The sequence below is a fragment of the Pleuronectes platessa genome, chromosome 21 (genome assembly GCF_947347685.1).
Source record: "Pleuronectes platessa chromosome 21, fPlePla1.1, whole genome shotgun sequence".
In the NCBI taxonomy this organism is placed as follows: Eukaryota; Metazoa; Chordata; class Actinopteri; order Pleuronectiformes; family Pleuronectidae; genus Pleuronectes; species Pleuronectes platessa.
The window spans coordinates 8,168,879-8,192,885 of record NC_070646.1 but is presented as its reverse complement, the minus strand read 5'-3'; the positions used below and the strand labels follow the sequence as shown (position 1 = coordinate 8,192,885).

The following is a 24,007-nucleotide window of genomic DNA, read 5'->3' as shown; positions in this document are numbered from 1 at the left end:
GCGGATTCGATGAGAATTACTAATGTAGACAATGGTTCTTTGTAGATACAGCTTCCGCTTTTTTCTGTTAGGCATAAAAAAAGAAAAAAGAAGATGCTTTGCTGAAACTCAAAAACACCGTCATTCCAAAAGGGGATTCCCAACTTTGTCTGATACCTGAGGTTTAAAAACTAGATGTGCTCTTTCTTACCCCTGAAGTTACTCTGAGGCTGTTCTGCTTTGTTCAGAGGGTCGGAAATCTAGTGCAGCCTCTACAGGAGCCAAGGAGAGCTGGGTATCCCTGAGCCTCCGTGTGATGAATTATATAAAGCCTGCCCATGTTGGGGAGGAAGCTCGGATGGTTGATGTGCAAGGAGGATGTCCTGTGGACTGAGAGAGAGAGTGAGAGGGCTCATACTCACTTGTGAAAGATCTTGGACCTTTTGTCGCTTGAGAAGTTCTCCAGCTGCAGTGACTCCTGAGTGAGGAAGGCCACAGCCAGGTGAAAGTAGTTGTTCCACAGCTGAGACAGAGACACAGACAGAGAGTGAGGGGGGGGTAGGAAGGAGAAATATTTATGAAGTCAAAAGGTCAGCTGCCACAAAAAAGGGAGAGCCAACTTTCAATCAGGCTGCTGCCTTTTTCAGACATGAACTCTTGAAATTATCAGGAGAATTAAGACTGGACATTTTCCTGAGTTTTCATTTCACATATGAAGAAGCAGCAGGACGTTGACCAAGTCGGACAAAAACAGGAAAATGTGTTTAACGTTTAGGCGAGGGGAGGTGCATGTCTTAAAGCAGCTATTAAGCAGGACTACTGTAGCCATCATCATTCACAGCTGCACAAATAGTGCATGTATGCTTAGGAAATAAGTCACTTGATAATGCCATTTCAAAGATATAAAGAATATGTATTCAAGCACACGTTATCTTATGATAATACCCATAAGCCCAAATACATGAATTTTAAAGCTACAACGGTAAAAATGGTTGTACGAGACTCGAGATGCTTTATCTCAACATCACTGAGCTGTAGTTTAAAATAATGAAAACCCAACAGCTTTTTTCTTACATCATAAAGAGGGCTGCAAGTGATGTCATTCTAAAACACTGTTACAACAATCAATCTATTAAGGCTTTTTATTTTGAGTGCAACTTTAACCTTCCTCTGTAGGTCAGACATTTAAAAGACAGAAATGAACATCAAATTGCCGGCCATTACAAACTGATGTTCCCTCGCCACAGTTTTTATGTCTGCTGCCTCCAGCTATTTTTTTTTTCTTTTCAAAAGGTCTGTTGTAAATAGAACTTATATATTCCACTGTCGCCTTCACCAAAAGAACATTGTGGTTGGGAGAGTGTGCGAGTTGGTATCAGGGTTGTATTCACAAAAACGTTCATCCATTCTGCGCTTACCTGTAGCTCGAAGTTGGTTTGATCCAGGAACTTCTTGTTCAGCACCGCTGCGTACTGATTAATGGCCCTCAGGAACACTCTGGAAAGATAAGAGAGGAAAACGTGTTTGGATCTACCCTTAATATATATTTCTCCACCTTAAATGCAAAAGTGTTTGTCTCATTGTTTCATAAAACATTCGTTTAAAGTTCGAGTTCAGAACACCCTGCACGTTCTCTACCGAAACCAATCACCCTCTTGATGAAGTAGCCCCCAGGTATTCACACCTGACGGGAATACCACTGAACACATCATTTGAAGTCATAACAAAATGTTACTTGCAGAGGAATGCTCACAAATGAGCCACGTTTGACCAGAACAGCTCAGCCACTCTACAGATATTTACATATTGAAATATAATGTATTGCCTTTTTTATTGTTAAGGCAATACAATAAAGTATTTTTTTAATATTCACCTACATTTTTACCACTTAACGGAACTAACCTACTTCATGGGTATTACTGCTACAACCTTAATACACACACACACAGTATACCAACTGTAAGAAGAACGCACAACTTTAGATAATGCATTTCTAAATTTTTTAACCTGGCAGCTACTTTTTATCAGCAGTCCCTGTAAGCAAACTGCCAAAACCATTATAAACCACAGGATGCAAGAAATTAGCGACACGCTATGTGTAATGGCAGATCATTTGAGAACTGAAGTGCAGTTTTAAAGCTGTGGTCAGAAAAGCAAAAAAGGTTCATGAAGAATGAAGGGTTTCCCCTGTGAAAGAGAAAAGTACGTGCTTCTAACAGAGGTGAAGCACAGGTGCAGTCTCTCTCTCTTTGGCAGGAGGCAGAGAAAGGCCGGAGGCACTCCCGACAAAAAAGATGCATTAAGTAGATGTTAATGAGAACGCTGTCTGATGGGTCAATCCACTTTGATGTTGCAGAATTAAACGTTAATAACTTAAGTGGCATGAAGCTTTTAGAGAGGAATTATGATTGCTACACACAGAGTCAGAGGAGCGTCCACTATTTCACTCCATTACCTGGTAGAAGCAGCCGTAGAACAATGTCTCTGACAATCTGTAAGAATTACCTACTGAGAACAAAAAGTCCTTATCGTGGGTTTTTAATAACCTCAGTTATTTCATGGAAGTCACTGTCAGGTTCTTGTGCTTTTTTTGTTTTAGTCGCTGCTTCTACTCCTTACTGATCGGTAAATGCAACTTTTGATTGGCCAAAACATTAGAATGTGTGACTTAAAAAAAACCAGCAAGGTGAAACAAGGACGATTCTTATGCCACTTTGGTAGATTGCCTCATGGTTTCATGTGCAGGCAATAAAGCAGCATTAAGATGTAACGCTCAGGTAACCGACACTGGCAGGTGAGCAGACATCTGCTGCACGGGTTCCTCCAGCTGAGCCTCCTGTCGTCGCCCTGGCTCGAGCCGAGCCGCTAGAGCTGGGTCTCTGCCGGGAATAGGCAATTCCTCGTGCATCATCTAATAGTCTGGCAGTGAGGGTCCCTATCTCCTGAGCCTTAATTGGCGTAGAGACAGGACAGGGGTTTCCCTCAGGTTTCCCATCCTCTCTGACCTTGAAAAAGGAATAACCGTTCACTGTTAGGACTACAACGCAGCGGGAGCCGAGGTATTTTAAAGCTATGCAATACTTTTGTCCCTCATTAATCTCCATTGCTGACTAAATGCTGTCCAGGGCCGATATGCGATACTTACTTTATTAAGAGTAAACTTAATCTTTCGCTGAAAAAAGGTTAAGTGTCATTGAACACCTTTGGATAAGCCATTAGCTCAGGCTCTCTGTCCTCAGAGTGGGAGAACCCCCCCCCCCCCCCATCTACTAAGCACTCAGGCGACCTATTACCACCAGCCAGTCTGCGTGAGCTCAGGCTCCCCCTCTGCACAGCTCACTCAATTTTCTGCAGCGGTGAACCTGCCAGTTTGGTTGATACGCTTAAAACTGCACTTACGTTTCCAGCCACTGCACTTTTCTGGCTAAGAAATACTTCTGCTCAGTATATGAGGCTCATCATTTCTCAGTTTATATACTGTTTGATTATCAGGTGACTATTAGGCTCTTCCATCAGACTATTGGCTGATGGAAGAGCAGTTACTCATACTAGGTGTCTTGAAAACTTGAGCTTTTGGTTATTACTGGAAAAAGGTTTACATGCTTTAATGTTCAGAAATTTGCAAACCCTGTACATGCATAAAAACCCATATAACACACTGGAGAGAAAAACTGAAAAACCATCATTTCTCCTTTAACTTTAAATGAATCTCATTTACTCTGCCTGCAAGAGCCCATATCCACTCTGGGATTCATAAAGAGGTTGTCCAGGTAACCGAGTAAAACCAGTGTGTAATGAAGGGACATCACTGGAACAGCTTCCCAAGACGAAGCAACATATCTTGCGTCTCTTGCAGCTCCTGTGGCAACAAATGAATCTGCGAATCTCATTAAGGACATACGTATGCGTCTTTATGAAGACGGATACCGATTTGTGCCGACTCTGTTCCCTAATGTACTGTCGGAGAAAACTGAGGTAAGGTATCAGTGTGTGGGGTTTAATGACAGCGGCCAGTGAGGCTGCATATTGCAACCAACTCAATATCCCTGGGTTCACCCTCGTGCCTCCAAGCATTGAGGAGCACCTAGACCAGAGCAGAGCAGGTGGGGTGTCGATGGGAACCCCTCTTGGGCTGGTTCTTTAAAATATGATAATGACTGAATTATGAGTGACTAGAATATCAAATCTTTGTTATGAAAGATATAAATTCTATGCCGGCTTTCTGACAGTGATGTCATCCCAACTAAACCATCTGATTTATCTGGATTATGGGGTGTTAATAGGGATTCTGACCACAGCTCCATACCAAATATAGTTTTTTCATGTCATTCTACTGCCAAATCAATAATTATGATGACAATATTTGTCAACTAATAATGGGCAATATATTAATTTCACAAGCTCCAGAAGGTTTGAGCCTAGAAAAACATTTAATTAATATATTAGAAAATCAATCTTATTTACACTAGAGACTGCCTCATATTAAAAAATGACATGAAATAGTTTTCCGGACAAGATAATAGATTTGATCTCAAATTCTCCTTGACAACGTTTGCGTTCTTCGAAATACCAATAAATAGATAAATAAACCACAACTCGTGTCAAATATGAGCGAAACAAAAAGTCAAGTGAAAATAAGCACAAACACTCTGTGCTTCAAACATTTTGTGGAGCAGGGAAAAGATATTGATTCTTGCAGCAGGAAACACAACAACATTAGGTGCATTGGGACACAAGAACTTAATCCAATTCTGTCCTTAAAAAACTGAAATTTCCAGTAAAAAGTCAATAGTTATAGAAGAGGATGAGCCTTATATTAATGTTGCATGTAATAGATGGGATTTGATCGGTTCACCTTATAATCCAAAACGGTAACATAGAGTTCCTGCTGCTGGGTCACACAGTGAGGAGAGGAGCGAGATCAATACTCCTCACAGCTTCCGGCTAAATACGACTCAACAGGTCAAATGCAGCTGTAATCGGCCATCTCATGTCCTTCGGGCTTCTTCTATAATCAGCTGACGACCCTGGCAGATGAAATCTCCTGTGCTCTGGCCGCGCACTAGTGTGACATGTTTTGCATAATGTGTTTCCCCGTGTGTCTATTTCTCATGTTTCGCGTCGGACGGTGATCCAAACTCAAGTAAATGAAAGCCTATTTGAAGCCGGCAGTCTGCCTGAGTGAAGACGTATAATGGGATTTAACGAACAGACAGGACGGTTCCTCTGTGAGCACATCCTGCCATTAATTAAAGTGAAAAAACGTAATGAGGCAGATGAAAATAGAATATCCTCTCCCTCACAGTGGGCTCTGACTAAGAAGCTCCAAAGAGGCCATTTGAAACTAGATTAAAAGCATCCAGAGCGTGTGTCTTGAACTCTTGAAAATTGTTTTCTTAACGTGGTCTTAAAAAGTAGTTTATAGGAAGTGTAGTCTTAAAATAAATGTGATATACCAACATACGCTCCCAGTCTTTATTTGAATTAGGGCTTAAAAATACCCATTTACTGTATATTATGTAGTTAATCAATATATTGACATATTCCGGGAGTATTCTGCACAGAAACAGCAATGAGTGTGAATCAAGGGAACTTATGGTCAACATTAACTGCGTATTATACAGTCTGCGGTTTCACTTCTCTTTTAATCTTTCATTAATGACGGCACAAAATGCCAGAGGGGGAAGAAACTTGGCTGCATCGCAAAGTCTGTGATGGCCGGCCATTACACCGCAGACGGGAAAGATGTCCGGATGTAAAAAGGGATGAAGATGACAAACAGTTCTTTACAACCCCATTACAACCAGAGACAAAACTTTAATCAGCAACTATAAACGTGATCAAAGACATATCCGATAGAGTCAGTGTTTGTTTTACAGCTTCACACCAAGAAATCAAGCATTTCTGTGAATGTAATTCATAAGAACAACCGGCCCGGTGCTTAATATCACCTCCAGAAATCACCCAGCTTCCCGATGTCCTGCTTAAGGAGATGGAAACTTACAATTGCGATGCTTTAACTTTTTAATTAGTCAACAGTAGGAGCAGCATAGCACCTCCTACGCCATGCATGTGGCATCATTATGATAAATATGCTCCGCAAAACTGTCAGTGGCAGAAAAATTGCCCCATTACCGTAGATTGATGGGCGTGCGGCACATTTACATCTCAGCAGAGAAAACAAGAGGAGTTGATTTTAACACCCTTGTTGCTTCGGGGAAAAAAAATAATCAACTAATTTCCTGCTGCCATGGTGCACACGCTTGAGCTCCGTCAGGTGATCCCAACGAAGACGACTATAGCATCTATGCTAATAAGACATTATCAGCAGATCATACTTGCTAATTGAGTGCAGAGAGCATACTTCGATAATGATCGCAATCTATTTGCATGCTACTCCTGAATGTGCCTGTGCTCAGAGATAAGGTGAGGTCAAAAAATCTTCGCTATCAGAGCTATTTATTAAATTAGATTACCTGATCTAATAATAGATCCATTTGTTTGTTGACACACTTGTAACCCAAATGAATTTTACCTACAGTAAATCTATATAGCGTTAATAATGGGTTTCCAAGACTGTAAGAATATGAGGTACACCATAGAGAAGCTCTAATGGCTCACAAATATAACTGGAGTGAGTCAAAGAACTGCTCTCGTCTGGTCATGTTCTCCATTCACACGGAGCGGGAAAGAACTCCTCACTTTAGCACTCAACCCAAAAGAGCTCTCACACAAAGCTGTAATGATGGGACCAAAATAGATTCAGAATTAATAGGAAAAACAAATCTTTTATCATAAAGCTGAAATTCATTATGTCCTTTAGATAATGAATAGGGAGTGTTGAATGGGGGAGTGAGCTGAAACACGGCATTGACTTGTTGGAGTTTATCAGGCTGTTGTAACGGTCAAGTTATATTTCACCAAGTAATATAATTAAGCTGGGAAATCATACAAATTGGCTGGACCATGACCTCAGTCATTGGTTTGTGAACTGTTTTGAAGTCTCTAGTTTGACATATTGTCTTGGTATTTTGAAGCCAGAAGTAGCCATATTTGGAGGAGGGGGGTGGAGCCTGGCTTGGAACTCGCATTAGCATCCTGTAGCTGTTGGACAGTACTTTCTGTCGATGAGATGTTATCCACGCACCAATGCATACCCTGCTTTATCGCCTATTTGACTTTAAATGGGACCATAATTTTCTAAATGAGCATTAAGCTATTTGAAGAAAACTTAAAACTAATGAACTCTGTATGAAAATGTTTAAAGAAGTAATAAATCACGTGAGAAGGAGGGCCCTTTTCGTGCGCTCTTTTGCAACCAGTGGCGTCTTAAAGAGAGAGTTATATTTCTTTGGTGAATCATTATTTTTGCTTTGTTTTTCTAAAGACTGAACTAATGACAGAGAATGGTTAAAAGGTTACTGTAGATATATGTGGAGGGACATATATCATTTGTCTGTGAGACTGAATCAAATGACAATGGAAGAGATCGGACTGCAGCCAGAACCCAGCGACCAATGATCCCTCGTCTGTCATGAGAACACTGTGAGAAAAAAAGAGCTGCAGTCCCTTTCACTTGGCAGCACCAGGCAGTGTGAAGCCATTGTCAGAGCTGAAGCCCGCTTGCCTTCACCGGCCTATAAACACGGAGAGATCTGAGGTTTAACAATGACAGCAAAGGCTGCTTTTCCTCCAAGCCAAAAGTTTCTGAAGAGGTGAACAGATTACTAATGAGGCAGCGCGGGGCAGATTTAGACACAACTCCAAATACTAGCAAGAAGGGGGGGAAGAAAACTCCACACTGGAGTCAAGAGGGCTGTCGAAGCTCTGTTTGAGTTATGAGGTATATTCAAGGGTATCACATGAATTGTGAAGTAATAAAAAATACTATAACAGTCAATAACTTAAACTTTTAATGTTTTTTTCCCCTTTAAAATCTTTCTGACGAAGCTGTGATGATACAGTGAGACTGTTGACGTGGCTTCATACTCGTGATAGCACTTAACATCAGTGCATTAGAGATGAATATACGGGGCCCGGGCAAATTAGCAGACTGGCAATCACAGCGTGGTTACCCTTTCAGTCACTGTTCATTCCAGTGTGCATCAATTCTGGTTTGAGTGCCAAATTAAATACACATCTGATATGTAGATGCGAAATGGGGCCATTTGTTTGACACGCAGCTGATCTGAAGACGGAGGTAATTTGGTTATCAAAGTGAAAGGAGAATTCATTCAGTGTACTGCAAACATGTTGGTTCTGTGCAGAGAGGAGAGACAGAAATCAGCTGCAGAACATTCACTGGGTCTCCAGTGAAGCGTCTGCCTCAGTGTAATAAGTGGATCCTTATTTAATACCAGGTAAATGACAAGAAAATAAAAAGTCTGAATGATCTCCAAAACAGAGGTGGAACATTCTGAACAAAGTTGTGGTATTCAATTTCCCTTTTTATGTACTTTTATAAACACACTGAGAAGTAGTGCTAAACAAACACACCAGCAATATTATTCAAATTTAATACACTGGGGGAATTCTGTAAAAATAACACTTTGATATGAATACAATTTCAAGAGTTGCTGTATGTGAGAACCCAAATGTCAGGGTCAATTGCTATGGACATCTTCCCTAAGTTTCCCGATGAGCGTATCTGGAAAATATCTGGAAAATGTCTGCGTTAGCCCATGTGAGAGTTTCCAGTAAATTCCCAGCAAGCAAGAGGCTGTTGATGACCTTACTAATAAGCAAAATTGGAAGAATATACCGATGAAAATGTCCACTTGCAAATATAATAAGATTCACGATTTTTTTCATAATGAGGGTCACCACCAGTGACAATGTGTTGAAAACAAAAACACGTGATGAACCCCTCGGCTGAATGTTCCAGACATGTTCCTGTTTTTGTGAATGCCTCAGTTCCAGACAATCTTCTGTTACATTCCTCATATGTGAAAAGCATATGAGGAATGTCTGAAAATAGCTTTAGAGCATATAAACATGGTGGTTTTACTTCCTTTACAGTAGTAAATTATCTAAGTACTACAATGTGGAAGGACATTTTACTTGTACAGTCAGCTGCCCTACTGCATTTTGATAATGACTGTGAGAAATAACCATGTTGACAGATATCACATTGGATGTTGTTGCTCTTCTGGGGGCCACCATTTAAAGGTCAACGTACACACGCTGTGATCACAAACTGCAGTGACAGACATTAGCACAAACTCAAAGTGGCACACGCAGAGTCGTTGACAAAAGTGGTGTCAGGCATTTACATTGGAGACGGAGGATTAACTCATAACTTCTGCCCAACGCTGGCATGTTGACAAACAGACACAACCTCGCGCCCGATGATACAGTGCAGTGCTATGTCACCAGCCATGTTTAATGACTCTCCTATGGTTCCTCTGTGGGGGCCGCGTCTCTTAATCTCGTTCATGCAGAATTGCCGATCAGGGCTCCAACTTCCAGACACAATCCGCACAACGAGACAGGGAGCAGACAAAATGTCACCGGAGCAACATAGTCAGGAAGTCATGTAAAGGTCAAACTTGCCTTTTTCACCTCATAATACCAGAGGCCTGCGACTCGAGAGGCACTGACACTGTGAACGGATCCGTTGGGACAAACCCCTGTATTAGTACTGTATGTAGCTATAAAGCACATATTCCGATTCTGATTTAATAACTGAAGGTTCATAATAGCTTATACATAACACATTCTGAATATCCCTGTTTGGAATAGTCTACTTGACCTGTGGTGATGCTCGTTGCAGTTTTCTTTCTGAAACCGTAAAGTCCACAGAACCCTCAAGCTGAACCACCACAGTTGCTCACCTGTTTAATCAAGGTCAGTGTAGCTCGACCAGAACACCGAAATGGAAAACCAGTTTCTGTTGCTACAGAGCAGCGAGGACAAGGTCATTTGTCCTAAATTTACAAAAAATGGAGTTGTTATGTTTAAAACCAGCATTCTTAGGACAGGACTCTCCTTAAGCGAGGATCATCAAATCAGATAGCTGTAAGCCTAAAGGCACTGTTATTTTTAACTTGGCCGGTGGTGGGTTATATGTTGACAAACAATATAACGACTTCCTTGCCCGTTTCTTCTCCCTCTCTCTTTAAGTCCTTCCTCCTTCCAGACCTGCCCTCCAGGTCCTAGTTTGGTCACGGAGAGAACAGCAAACCAGCTCCAGAAACCGTCTCCTAATGAGCCTGTGAGGGACTGATGACATGGTCACCGTGTTAAAGAACTGCTTCTTCAGCTTGTCTGGGCTTTCATCTTTTCATCTACCAAGCAGGGAACCCCCCCCCCCCCCATTAGTCATCTACTATTCTTACACATTTCCACAGCTCTGCGAGAGACTTTGGGTGTTATTTGAGGAAATGATAGTAAGAAGGCCATCGGATGATCTAATTAATTAGAAGTTTGATCAGAGAGCCAGCCAGGCATGAACAACAACAACAACAAATAAGAGTATGTTATGATCTGTAGCCCGTTAATGAAACTACAATGGCACTTATCACTACCGTGGTCCAACAGTCCCCTTAAATTCAACCAAGCTGCACCACACTGCACACATTCATCGATATCAGTCCACTTAATGGTTACACTACACAAAGTTCTGTAATATCAAATAACCAAAATAAAGTTATCCTGAACAAACAAAATTCTATAAATGATTAGATGGATCCAAGCATTACTCCTCAGGGAATCTGTCCAAATATCAAAAGACATCTTCCAATGTTAAACAAGGTGATGAGAAGAAGTTCCTGGATCAGCTCTGTTAAATCTAAACATTCATTGTTTCACCTTCTGACTGAAAGAAGAAGAAAATAACCAGTGAACATTGGTCCTATTTATGATGATCTCTGCACTAGATACAACACACGCAGTGATTCAGCATATCTCGGGCTGTAAGTCTGAAGAGTGCAGAGCTGTAAGTTTGAAAAGTTTACTCTGCAAATCTGGGAGGGAGCCCATTAAGCTGACTGTACAAAGCAGCCAGCAGCTGTTGTCTTGTGAAAGATTGTGATGTAAGGTTTTTCATCCCTTGAGAGAGAGAAAAAACGGAGACTATTGCATTTAAGCAAATTTCAAGTTGAGTTAATTCAGTAAACGCTCTATAACAGAAATCAAGGTTTAGCTATGGGGCACTTGAACCTTTAAAAAGGCAATAATTAAAATCCAATCGGCCGCCACATCTGCAATTCCAACATTAAAAAAGAAGCTTAAACTGTTGCTTAAAAAGTGAAAAAAAATTAAATTTACAGAAGTCAGAGAAAAATGCGGCTAGAATGCTAAAACATGAAAACTTAATCTCGTCTTTTAGATGATACCAGCTAAAGAGTGGTACCAGGATCCTCACTGCATGATGTACATACGCCTGGACATGTCTGGATGAAGACAACCTTGAGCAATTTATCCTGCTATGTTCACCAAACAAGATCTATATTACCTAAGACATCTGTGTCAGAGGGCGTGTAATAAAGCTGTCCACCAACCGTAACCTTAGCAAGCAAGCTTCCCCTTCGTCTCTGTGAACGAGTGTCACTCTGTCTCCGCTGCCAACTAGTTGTCACTATTAGGCCCCCGTTTGGCATGGGGGGGAAATGGCGGTCGGCGGCTAACCAGGCTGATGCCGCTGTCCACCAGGCAATTAGAGCCCATAAATCAGTTTACAACCTGCAGGAAGTGGGAGGCAACGGCTGGAGAAGAAGGAGTGGGAGGAAACGATGGCTGCCGCCGCTGCTGCCCGTCTCATTAGCGGGGCTGTCGTAATGAGCAGACATGAAAGAAGTGTCCGCCGGTGACATGGATGGTGATATGTGCGTGTGGGGTTTTCCCGGAGACAGGACACTGTGTAGGAGCGACTCAAATATGCTTTATTGGACTTCCAAACATATTTTAACAATGCGTCATTACTAATATGCTTAGGAGGTATAGAATATTAGGTAATAGAAATAGAAAATAACTACTTAAAGGATTTCCACGAAACTCTGTGGAAGGATGTGACATGAGACAAAAAAGAGCCCATTAAATTTTGACTGTATCCAGACAGGATTTTTCTTTTCGTACGACAATTTCAACAATTTGCCAGGTTATAATAATGTACCTCGAAAAGAAAAACAAGGAACGGATGTCGGAGTATGTGCAATTTGGTTCGGCTTGATTGAATTTAAGAGGACTTGGGTCTGGGCAGTGGTACACGCTCTAGTTTGTATGGATTGGCTTCACCGCTCTCTCCCAATAACCCATCTTCAAAAACAACCAAGCCTTTAGTGCACTCAGATTCAGGTTTTGTCAGTAGTTGGGTGAGACCAAACCGAGGCTAAAAGGAGAGCCGTGTTTGACTTGTGTTAAATGATGATGGTATCTACTGAATGTGCAAATTGGCAAAATCCAATCATAGTCGCAAAAACATGTACATTTTCATTTTGTTTTGAGTTCATCTCCCCCCCACATTAAACTGAATATAACAAACCTTTAGACATATAGATAAATTGTGAGGTGAATTGGTGGTCCCACTTAAATGCTGCCACCTCTGAAATGTGACACTTATAAGTGTGCATAGGCGGCCGTGAATTCAATCAGTCTCCTGCGCTGTGGCAGCTTAAGAGTATGATGCATGCTCCTACCCTCCTATGCTCTTAGATTGTTAATGCCACACATTTATAGCTCTCTCTATAGATGAATGAATGTGTCACCTTGGGTTCCCACTGTGGGAAGCGGGAAACAACCGATCAGACACACTTTGACGGATGCTCACAAATGGAGGAGTTTTGCTAATTTGCCGCGAATCCGACACCTGCGGTATTCAAACGGGCTCAAGCACGAGCCGTCTGTGAGGAGTCAGACTTTGACAGCCTTATTTTTCACGGAGTAGAACAATGTTTCAACTCCAACAAGTGTCTGAATGCAGAGCAGAATGCATAATCAATCTCATGGTTGTCACAAACAAGTGCAAGCAGACAAAAGGTTCAACTGGGGAATGGCTCTGCTGAGGAACGGGGGACAGGCAGTCTACGAGTCCAAAAGCAAAACATTTCATATTCTACAAAACATGACCTGAGAATGAATTGCTGGGAACTCAGCTTGCAATCAAATGGGCCGCCGAAGGAAAAGGATCCAAAATTGAACAGCATTGTAATCTCTACTCAAATATCCTGGCTGGCGATGATGCTGGAATGATTCAGGGAAGAATGGGCAGCGAGTCAGAGTGATCAGAGTTTACTACGGGCTGCATCTATGAGATGTCCACATAGTGGAAGTGGACACTTTGAATCTGCGCTTGAACACACACAGCTCCAGGTACTTGGTTGTTAAATGTTAAAATCCTTGTTATTTCGATTTGGCTTTTCTTTATTGATTTCCTTTTTCATTCTTTCATTAAAGTTGATTTTACACATCAAAGTCTGTTTACAAGTCTAGGGAAGTATAGTGCTGCTATTGAAAGAAGTTTTCTCAAAGCTTTTGAGTGATGGGGAGCTGCCCAGAATTTTACAAATCACATCAAGTGATTTCACCAGGAGGGTGGAGTTGGAAAGAAGTGAAGCATGGAGACATTAGCCGACCACTAGCATAACATACCTCATCCCTGACCAAACTGCTGCTGGCCAAGTTGCATTGTGGGTAGTGTAGGCACTAGATGCTGAAAATGATATATCTATTGGTTCCTTTTTTTCCTTTTAAACAACCCATCCTGAGTGGGACATTGTTATACAAGTGCAATAATGAATCCATAATGTCATTTCACAGTGACTGTTGGTTTTTGGCAACAGTGTAAAAATGCATGGATACTGGTGAGGAAGAGACAGTTTTCCTTCTTTGTTGTCGGGAAGTGACTTCAGGGTTTTCATCTGACAGCTGCCTTGCTGTTTTATAACAACAGAACTAGAAGAAAATCACATAAGAGCCTTTAAGTAAGTTTTTGGTTCTAACTTCCTCCGAAGCATCGCACAAAAGCAGGGCTCTTGACTTACCTCATAAACCGCAAAGCACATTTCATCTCTTTTTTATATTTTCGACAAGAAATAAAAGGAATCGGGCAAGGTTCACATGAATAAAACAGAGGGCCACTGCAGCACAACCAGCGACAAAGTAACGAGACGCAGAGAGACAAAGTTTTGGGGCTTAAGAAGCAGCATATAATTTAGCATCTATAATTCATGTGATTGTTTGCATCTGCACTGACTGCTCATCTGATTGGTACACCGCTGAGGCCTTGTGCCGATATTTGCATGGAGAGAAAAACATTAGAAAATAACCTTACCCATTTCTGACTGCTGTTCCCTAGCAACAACAGTGTGGGGAGTTTAAAGCAGCGTGATTTGTGTGCCTTTGTGTGTGTGTGCGTTTGTGTCCAGCAGGGTTGTACTTACTTATTTTGCATCATGTTCATTATGACCCAGTCGGAGGGGTAGACATTTTTCCCGATGAGATCTTTAAACATGATAAATGTTTCCATTAGGAAGTCCTGCAAGAGAGAGAAAGTTTTTCAAAATGAAATCGGTTATTATTCCCGACTCAAAGATAAGAGCAATCGGAAAAGAACTGTTTGAGTTTGTGGCTTTCAGGCAGACACGGCTTTTAGATTAGTTTTTTACGGTCAAGGTGGGTCGTGTATTTCCCATCCTGTGCGTGGCACTTGAGACCAATAATCCAGTTTGTTTTTAAATCTCATATACATGAGTGGCAAAGGTTCCCACAACTTCTTCCACATCAACTTCAAGGACTTTTCAAGGACTTTCAAGGCTGGGTTCCCTCACATTAAAAAGGACCCAGCACAGCAGAGTTTGAGAGACAGATCAAGTTTAATAATCGTTAAAAAACTAAGAAAGTTTATGAATTTGTGGGCTGAGAGATGTTCCATTTCTATTCTTGCACTAAATATAAGACTTCAAACACTGATTTTATCTCCGAAAACGTTCAGAGCCTTATTTTGTTGTCGAATTCTCAACATTTTAATGATTTCAATGAGCCGAGGGAGCCCTCCAATGAGATTACAACCGTCTTACTTCTCACGGGAACACTATTTCATGTGATAGTTAGATAACATTAACAGGGCACATAATTATCAGGTGTTAAGCGTAACGTGACAACTTGATAACTAGGTTCGGTTATTCCACTAATAGATGCTCAGCTCCCTTCTCTGCTGCAGCACAGCTTCAAATTCTCTCACTGGAACTTTTTTCTCTGGGGACACAAAGGTACATTCTTACATCTTTCATCGATGCAGTTTTGTTTAACCCTTGAAGTTACTTCTTTCCACAATAGCCTTCTATAGTGCCAGTGCCAGCTAAATACCTGGAACATAAATATTCATGTACAACCTATTTTTGACTGAAGATGTTCACTCCTGGGTCTCCCCCTGAATATATACATTTAATTTTTTTTATTTTTGTGGTGACGTGTTTAGAGAAAACCTGCAATGCAACAAAGTCCTTTGGGCGACGGCCAGTTATGAAAAGTGGATGTGGCCCAGACCCGTTTGAGAGACAATAAATTTGTGCAAAGACCCGGCTTCATCACAGTGATCGTTTATCTCACTATGGGATCTAGACAGGCAGCCGCAAACAAGCTCCGTGTTCAATCATGAAGCTGCAATCCGTGTTTATTTTTATTAACTGTCACCTGGAAAGAAATATTATTAATTCCTCCACGGAAACTTGTTCAATTCATACTAAACAGAATAACGGCAGAAAGAACCTTAACCATACAACAAAAGAAATCTGCTATTTGGATTTCATACGGCTTTACCTGTTATGGGAATTCGATTTTGTCTATCCAATAAAGCTTAAAAGCAAACAGAGTTGGGGTGAATGCAAACAGAGGGAAATCCCCACTTGTCAGAGTAGAGTTATATAATGCTAATCTGGCAGCAGATGCTAGAGAAATGCTGCTTGAAGGGAAGAATTATACAGAGCTTAAATCCACAGCATCAATGAGAATTTTTCCCTCCACCACACCCTCCCTCGGGACTTACTACCATCAAGAGCAGGCGGAACAAATAGCAGCTGGATAGGACGGACTAACAGGAATTTCATTTCATGCTTTTTTGTGAAGGAAAACCCATTTTGTCACGGATCTAATCCAACTTCTGATTGAGTTTATATCAGTATTTAAGAGTTGATGACTTGACAAAGTCCCACGTGGCAGACATCGACACAGTGACGAGGTGTACTCACCACTACATCACTCCTTATCTTGCCAAAGGTGTTGATCAGATGAGTGTAATGATAGTCGTCCATCTGCCTCAACGTGGCCGTCATGCTGGCCACAAAGCTCCCCTGGAGAAGAGAAAGAGGAACATTCAATATCAAGTTCAAATTGAAGGCTGAGGACAGACTGACTCGGCATCTGTGATTTTGATGGATAGCGACCGGCCGAGTTGATTGGATGGGAGTACTTAAAGCAGGCACGGCCTCCCAGGTTGGAAAAGGTAAGCGCCCTCAGTCAGTGACTGATCTCATTAACCTACCGCCCTCCACTCCACAGTTCTTTGTCTCTACTGATTACAATTCCTTTTGGGTCCCGAAAGTGCCGGCTATACTACGCAGTGCGCTTTTTCTGCCTCTGGTTAGCACTCTGTGCATGTGCTGCGGACAGCTGGGGAGGGAGGCCAATTTGTGGTAGGTTGGGTGGAGAGCGGCTGCGGCTGATGCTGGTGGTGTCATGGAGGTGGTGTGTGTGAGCCAGGACATGCTGACGAAAAGAACTGTTCTCTCAGGTCGTCAGATCGCTGATGTGCAGCTCACACCGCATGACTTGGTGATTTTGAGGTCATACTTTTTGACTGACTGCCGATTTGTCTCCGACCTGTGGTTTTTGTCAGCAGCTTTCAACACATGCTGGCAACTAGAAAATCAGGCAGAAAACCGTGTGTTGTTTGAAAGAGGCTCGACTGAAAGATACTTCAGACGAGTCTTCTTGGACCATTACTGTCACAGAGTAGAGCTCTCACAGTTTCATGTTGACATAATGGAAACTCACAGGAATGGATTGAGGGAAAAATTTATAATGTATAGATCCTGAGGGAAATGTGGGCAGCTTATACGTTACAAAGAAAAGGAGCATATGTAAATAAAATATACATATATACATATATATATATATACATATATATATATATACTCAAATGAAGAGAGAGAAAAAAAGGCAAAGATAATAAAACATAAACCAAAACGAGTACTTGAATTTGCACAAACACTTTTGAGGAATAAGGGCATGGAATATCTTTACTGGACTTTCGATGCTGCACCAACACTGTTTTCCCTCAACGAGCTGATCATAGGAAATGCAGCAGAGATAAGAGAAGGTAATTAACTGCTTTGTCAAAGAAGGCATGACAGCACATGCAGATTAATAAGACTAGCGTGTGATAAGCATTCAGATGCATTAGCATTAAAAGGAGACTATCTCCATATCAAAAAAACGACTGAGGTAAGCTTCATATTGCCGGATTCAGTCTGACCTTTTCTACAGCTCACAACATGCATCTTCAACTAGAGGAGCTAATAAAAGCAAAGGCCCATGAGAGGATATGTCAAGGGAAGAACAAAAAGGAAGATTTTGCATTTTAATTATATTGTTACCATTTTTATTTAAATATTTGACAGTAAGCATCTGTCGCTAAACAAAAGCAGCTGCACCAATGAGTGGACATGTTTTTAGCTGCAGTGAGATGTGGTTACAATTAGGCTCACCCCATTTTTAACAAAACGGATCATTCGTAACTAATCACGGGAGCGAACCCCAGGTTGGGACTTTAATCTTCGACTACCTTGGTGAAGTGAGGACTCTGGTCGTGCGGCTGCCTCCGAGGAATATAACTCCCCTGCTTTATGTTGTTTAATCCTCACAAGGCTTTCGCTGGAGAGCCTCTCCTTGAGCTTTAATTAGGCCTGACCCACCAAAAACACAGCAGAGCAGAAAGGATGCTGAGCTCACACACGCACATCACCTGACACCTCTCTCCATCCCTCTCAAATTCTGAATGTTTCAATGACGAGCTGGTGGTCATTGCCTTATTGTTTTCAGGCATTATTGCTTTTATTATATATATGGCAATGATGTATACCACATCAATGATAATCATGCAAAGGTGACCAGAACAATCACTAGTGCAAACCTCTGTTATTCATGTGTGTCATCCGAGCTTCAGATCACTCAGAGCAGGGGAGGCTTTGGTGATTCGGGGGCTGAAGGAAAACTATCACTCAGTAAAAGTCTATAATAGTGATCTCTTAAAAGAAATAACAAAAATAACCATCACTTACCATAAAACTATTTCATTAAACTGCACCGTTAAGATGATAACTGGATTTAAAAGTAAATTTGGTTTTAGTCTTGGTTGGATGATTTAACGCATAGTTCTGTAGAGAAGGCAGCAAGTTGTAGGATGTTGAGCACATCCCAGATCCCGTGGACTAACTATCACGCAGAGCAGGCAACGGCTGCTGCAACTGCATCATACAATTTATGAATTCAAGGAGGACCGGAATTCAAAGCAGGGGGCACCTGTTGCAGCCTCTCCCCTCACCACAAAGACAGAGGAGTGTGGATGAGCTGACGGGGATCCCACACTCTTTTCATAACTTCAGCTCTGAGTGGATCAGAAGAAGAAAAGCCCACCTTGCCTCAGTGTGGGACCTGCTAAGGTTCAAGAACTGAATACAAAAGCATCAGCCCCTGGAAGCTTGTCCCCCATCATTCAATCAAAACCGCAAACAGCAGCACAGGCATTCATGTGCCCATGTTGCTATTAATTGCTGAAACGTGTTGACAATGAATGAGTCGCGAGTTTCCAAATAAGTGTGATTACTGCTGGAGGCAGTAGGATCAGCTGGCAAATCCAGATGGCAGAATTAAATACAGGCGAGGGATCTATCGGCCATATTTCTGTCTGGATGTCGTTCCGGAGACACAGAAAACGGGATTCAGACCTTTCACTGTGCAACAGTTCAGATCCAAGTGTGGTACAAACACACACCACAGCGGTTATCAACACAAAATGCATTAAGGAGAAGTGTGGGACATGACTGCCAATAGAAACGTTCAGCTCCGGTAAGGGCTCCAGCTCCAATGTAATGGATGCAGGGTGATAGCCCTCACTGTCACAACAGCTGACTCTGCAGGTCTAGCAGCAGTGACCAGCAAAGCAGAAGAACTCAGGGACCAGCGTGTCCTCTCATTCCACATCTCTCCACTTGTATTACAGAGAATACAGGGGGGGGGGGCACGCTAAGGAGCTGCTGAGAGGAGGCATAACAACAAAATACTCCTTCAGCTGTCTGCCTCACGAAAACAACTTAAGACCAAAACAAAAAATACAAAAGAATAAAAAGACACAAGAAACCGAAGTTTGAGAATCCACCACAACTCCTCATTATTACTTTAAGTTTGTCTGTGTGATGCCTCCTGACTGTTGTGACTTGTTTGTTTTCCAACCTGAAGGCTGACTCTATTAGAATAAACTCTCTATTACAAGAGGGGGTAGTAAATCATCGTCAGAAATCAACAGGATTTAAAGTCATGTAAGCAGCTGTTAGACTAATGTTCAATGTCGACCAGAAACTAAATCTTGTGATCAATGAAAACAGGAATAACTGTGGAATGTATTTAACATGAAAATAAGCAGGAATACAAAGGTTTTCTTGATAAAAAAATCAAAGTTGTTTTTCTTTCCCATTCCCAGAAGACGAGTTTTCCTTTCTGTTTTTTAATAATAACTAACATCAACAAAACAAATGCTGTTGCACCTTGTCTCAAAGATGTAACAAACAACAATCATTCAAATAAGCCATCTAAGGGCATATTTGTTTGCCATGTTGAGAACTGAATGAAAAATGAAGGTAGAAAATAAAACCAAACGAGAGATCTGAGAAAAAGCTCACGACCTCCAAGACAAGGTCACGAGGGACGGGAGACAAAATGCTGAGCGCACCTCTCGAAGTCAACTGTTCACAAGCCTCCAATTGTGCAGCCATTAACGTCGAGTGTTTATCTACTGAAACAATCTCTCGACCTAAACAAATAAATAAATGGGAACTTCACAACTTATATCCATCAGCGTGTCCAGAGGCTGCAGATTTTTGAAACCCTGCCTTCATATCAATCTTTTTTACCCGAGGGCAAATGAGGCAGAATCTTAGTGGAAGTTTAAAAGTGGTGATTAGAGGGAGGGACCAGATCCATCATGCACTGCTCTCCAGCTCGCATCTCTGCGATAATTCATCTCACTTTGGTTGTCTGACAGCCCGGGGGTAAAAATTGATGTTTGCTCTAGTTGTGAGGGGTTGCACCATAAACAGAGCATTGTTTTAAAGCCTTTAATTGAGCCAGTGGGGAGAAGGCATGGGAGTCTCTGGAGAGATGTGCACTGGGACTCTGGAGGAGAGAAAACTGACACGGGAGAGCGCAGAGGAAGAGGAGGAACGAGGGGTGTGATGACCAACAGGGACCAAAACAACCCCTGATTCCTCTGGATCAGCTTCAGGCCTGACGCAATGTGAATTTACTGGCTCATTAAAACAGAAATCACACCAGAAAACCCCCCACTGGCACCACGCCATTTCTTCTGAGTGAGATGAGGACGCTCCTCCTAAGCAAACACAAGTGATGTGCACTCCTGAATAACAGAGGATTTGGTTGAGAAAGAAGAAAAAGAAAAGATCTCACGAGCAAGAGAGAAGCTTAGAATATCAGATAGCAGGGGTTTTGTTGGCAAGGAGACCAGAGGCACTCAATAGCATCACAATTAGTATTCTCTTCAATTTGCCTCGTCACCCAGTGAAAGCACAAAGACACGTTGGGGCTGAGATTCAAAGATTTCCACTGGGCTGATCTACTGAGGGGATCCCGAGTGAAAATAGGAAATGGCATTAACAGTCCTACGCAGGAAATAAAAATGCAGTAGAAGAAAATTTGAAAAGGATGAGTCTTTTCTAATGTTGTATTTGTTGTCAAATACAGAAACAAACTGTATATTATGTAAAACTTATTAACTATTTATCTTTCTCAAAGAAAACTCATTATAACATCCTATTTCTCACATAATGATGAACGAATGAATACCAGCATATGATGACAAGAAAGATGTATCTTTCAACAGACACCTTAAGTCATTTTTATTCATTTGAACAAAAGTTCAGGAAAATATTAGGTCTACATATGAATTATTATTATTATTATTAATGAATTGAAATGTCATTCTTAATAATCAAATAAAATGAAATAGCAAGAAACTAAATAAAAAATTACTTGAGTCCGTATTTTTCGTGGAGGAGAGCAGAGCTGACACGTCCAACGAACTTTGCCGCTGCTTCAGGATTCAGCCGCGAGGCCACTTGGCTCCAGCGTCAGGCCGACATGGTGGCACGCAGGCGGGTCAGCCAACGGAGACGAGTGGAGGACCTGTTAGAGGCCACCCCCTTGATCCCTTGATTTTCTACTTCAGCTACATTTGGTGTAATGCACTATGTGATGTATGCGTAAACACTTCAGAATACATATCGGTAAATAATAACCGCAGAAGACCTGGGTAGCCAGCCATGAAAGTGACCTGTAATGCCACTCATTCAGACAGCATGCAACTTAGGCAGGCTTGAGGAAACACGTTCACACTGATACATCAAAGCATTCAATTTCCTTCAGCAGAGACATCCATTTGTACAGGAATCTCCATTGAGCCTCTTTCTCCCACGAGAAAAGCTCTGTGTCCGGTGAGAAGCCGCCATCAGGCGCTGGAGAGGAAGAGGGTCAAGGTGTCGGATGGCGTGGATGGACGGCAGCGAGAGGAAGATAGTGTATCTTGTCAAGTGTTGGAGCCATAACACACTCGGCCTGGACTGTTTCACCACTTTAAATATTGAGCTATGAGACGGGCCACAGGGTCAGAGCCAGAAAATCCCTCTCGACTATTTTGGAAACATCAGAGAAAAAACGAATCTACTCTAAATAAACTGCAGGTATCCTGGGAATATACTTCTGAGAACTTCATCCCTTACTTTTATAGAATTTTGACCTAAAACCCAGTCAGAACAACTTAAGCCCTAAACCGCAACGCCAATACACAATACTGAGAGGACTACAGCTGTGTCCGAGGAGGTAGAGGGGTTCAACCACTGAGCAGAAGCATGTTGGATGATTCCTAATGACTCTGCTGTATATTCTACGACCGTATGATCTTCAAACAAAAAGCTACAATAAGTCATCTCACTGTTTTCATTAGTAACAAGTGTCCAAATCTGTTTTAGTACATTTTTATGGTTCATATTAGATGTAGCTGTCTGGTTTGTGTGAATGCAAAGAATTGCAACTTAGTTTTATCGTGGGCATTCTACTCTATTCTGTTCTATGACAAACATGTTTGTGCTGGGCTTCCCTTCAATACTTTGTTTTAACCATAACAGCTGGTTTTTGTGGGGGCGAGTTGACTCGGAGCCAGCTTTGTTGTACGCCACGTTTGATGCAAAGACCAAAGGACTGCAGCAGAGAGGGACAGCCTCTCGCTGACGTACATGTTCTGCGTGGTACATTTTCAGCTTCACTTCTCACTCCGAGTCTTGCTGGGGCATCATATCAGCCTGTCAGCAGAAATACGCACGGAGGCACGGAGGCACTGCGTCACACACACATTTTTGTTTTCCTTTTTCAGGATTGCTGAGAGATGTAAGCTACAGTGAATTGACAGCGCTCGTCTCCAACATAGTAATTAGGGACCACGCAGATATCATCACTCTGATGTGCACAGTGTGGATGAGTGCACTCAGGATCTCAGGGCGCGGTGAAGCCGAGCGGTGACAGCGGGACGATTAAAATGAAAGTTTGAAATGTAGAATGTGTAAAATGGGAATTTGAGTTTAATTTGTTAATCTGGGGCTGGGGGAGTCACGGAAAAAGACCAAAGAGAAAATTTCAGACTCGACTGGGGGCAACATTACAATGAGAAGATCATTTCCGGCTCCACTAGGCAACGCTAACACATTCTACGCCAATTAGCGCTGTGACAGGAGTCTGGCAGCTGGATGAAGTGGGAAAGAGCCGCATGACAATGAGAGGAGGACTCCTGTCCTGTCAAATCAGGAGCAACTCTGTACTCTACATAAAGCAAGTACTTGAATCTATCATTGTAATGCAATAGATGAAATTGGTGTTGATTTATACATTAGTTTGTCTGTAAAGTGTGGTGTTTGAACCTGGAACTGCAACATGTTTTTTTGATATACCTTGACCTTTGTTTGCTTATTATATTATTTAAAATGTTGTGATTTCCATTTCTCGAGTTTTTCTGCCTTTATTTGATGGTCTGCTTTCAGCCATGCACTGAAAATGGCTTTAATGGCTGCATTTTCAGTTTTTTATAAAAGGCAAAAATGGAAAATGCACAAACAGGTGAATAGAATTGTGCCCAAAGCCAGTAATGACAGTGTATTCATAAAGAGTAGCGACCACATAATATATAAATCTATTTAGAATCCAAACAGAACCAGCAGCAAAAATCGAGAATAAACTGACTCCGGAGCTTCCTTTGACCACAGCCCTGTGTGTGCCGGGACATGCAGGGGACAAGGACATCAAATAGGTGTCCCCGAGGACTCGGCTTCGAGGTAATGAAATCAATAGCGGAGGAGAATCACTCCAGTGACTTGTCCACTGCCACTGGTTTATCCGTCGGTGAAAACCTTTGCTTACACAAGCAGATTGCTGAGAGGGTTCCAATAAAAAGAAAACTGCAGAGCCTTTTCCTGCCCCTCGTACTGTAGACATTACTTCCAAGAGGTTTGTCCATTAAATGAACCCCATTAAACCCGGGATCAAATCTTAAACAATTACCAAGCCCAGAGATGATCCAACGTCAAATCCTGATAAACGTTACTCAGCTTCTTCCTTTGTCAAAACCGGCTACTTGTCATCGCCTGGCAGAGAAATAACACAACTGTGGTGCAGTTGTGTTAATGTCACACCGACACAAGAAGCTGGTTTCATAAAACCCCTTTTATTATAAAGTTAAAAAATCATATAGTGATTT

At 41.8% G+C, this 24,007-nt stretch overlaps 1 protein-coding gene across 2 annotated transcripts in view; it reads right to left on the bottom strand.

Annotated features, from left to right (window-relative positions):
• dock1 (dedicator of cytokinesis 1) overlaps positions 1-24,007 on the bottom strand; it is a 170,895-nt gene that overhangs the window by 38,708 nt on the left and 108,180 nt on the right. For both annotated transcript variants that reach the window (XM_053413680.1, XM_053413681.1), the window contains exons 28-31: positions 16,164-16,265; positions 14,358-14,452; positions 1,398-1,476; positions 402-502 (exon numbers count right to left, since the gene is read on the bottom strand). In XM_053413680.1, the coding sequence (XP_053269655.1) occupies positions 402-502; positions 1,398-1,476; positions 14,358-14,452; positions 16,164-16,265 (377 nt within the window). The remainder of the gene's footprint in view (positions 1-401; positions 503-1,397; positions 1,477-14,357; positions 14,453-16,163; positions 16,266-24,007) is intronic.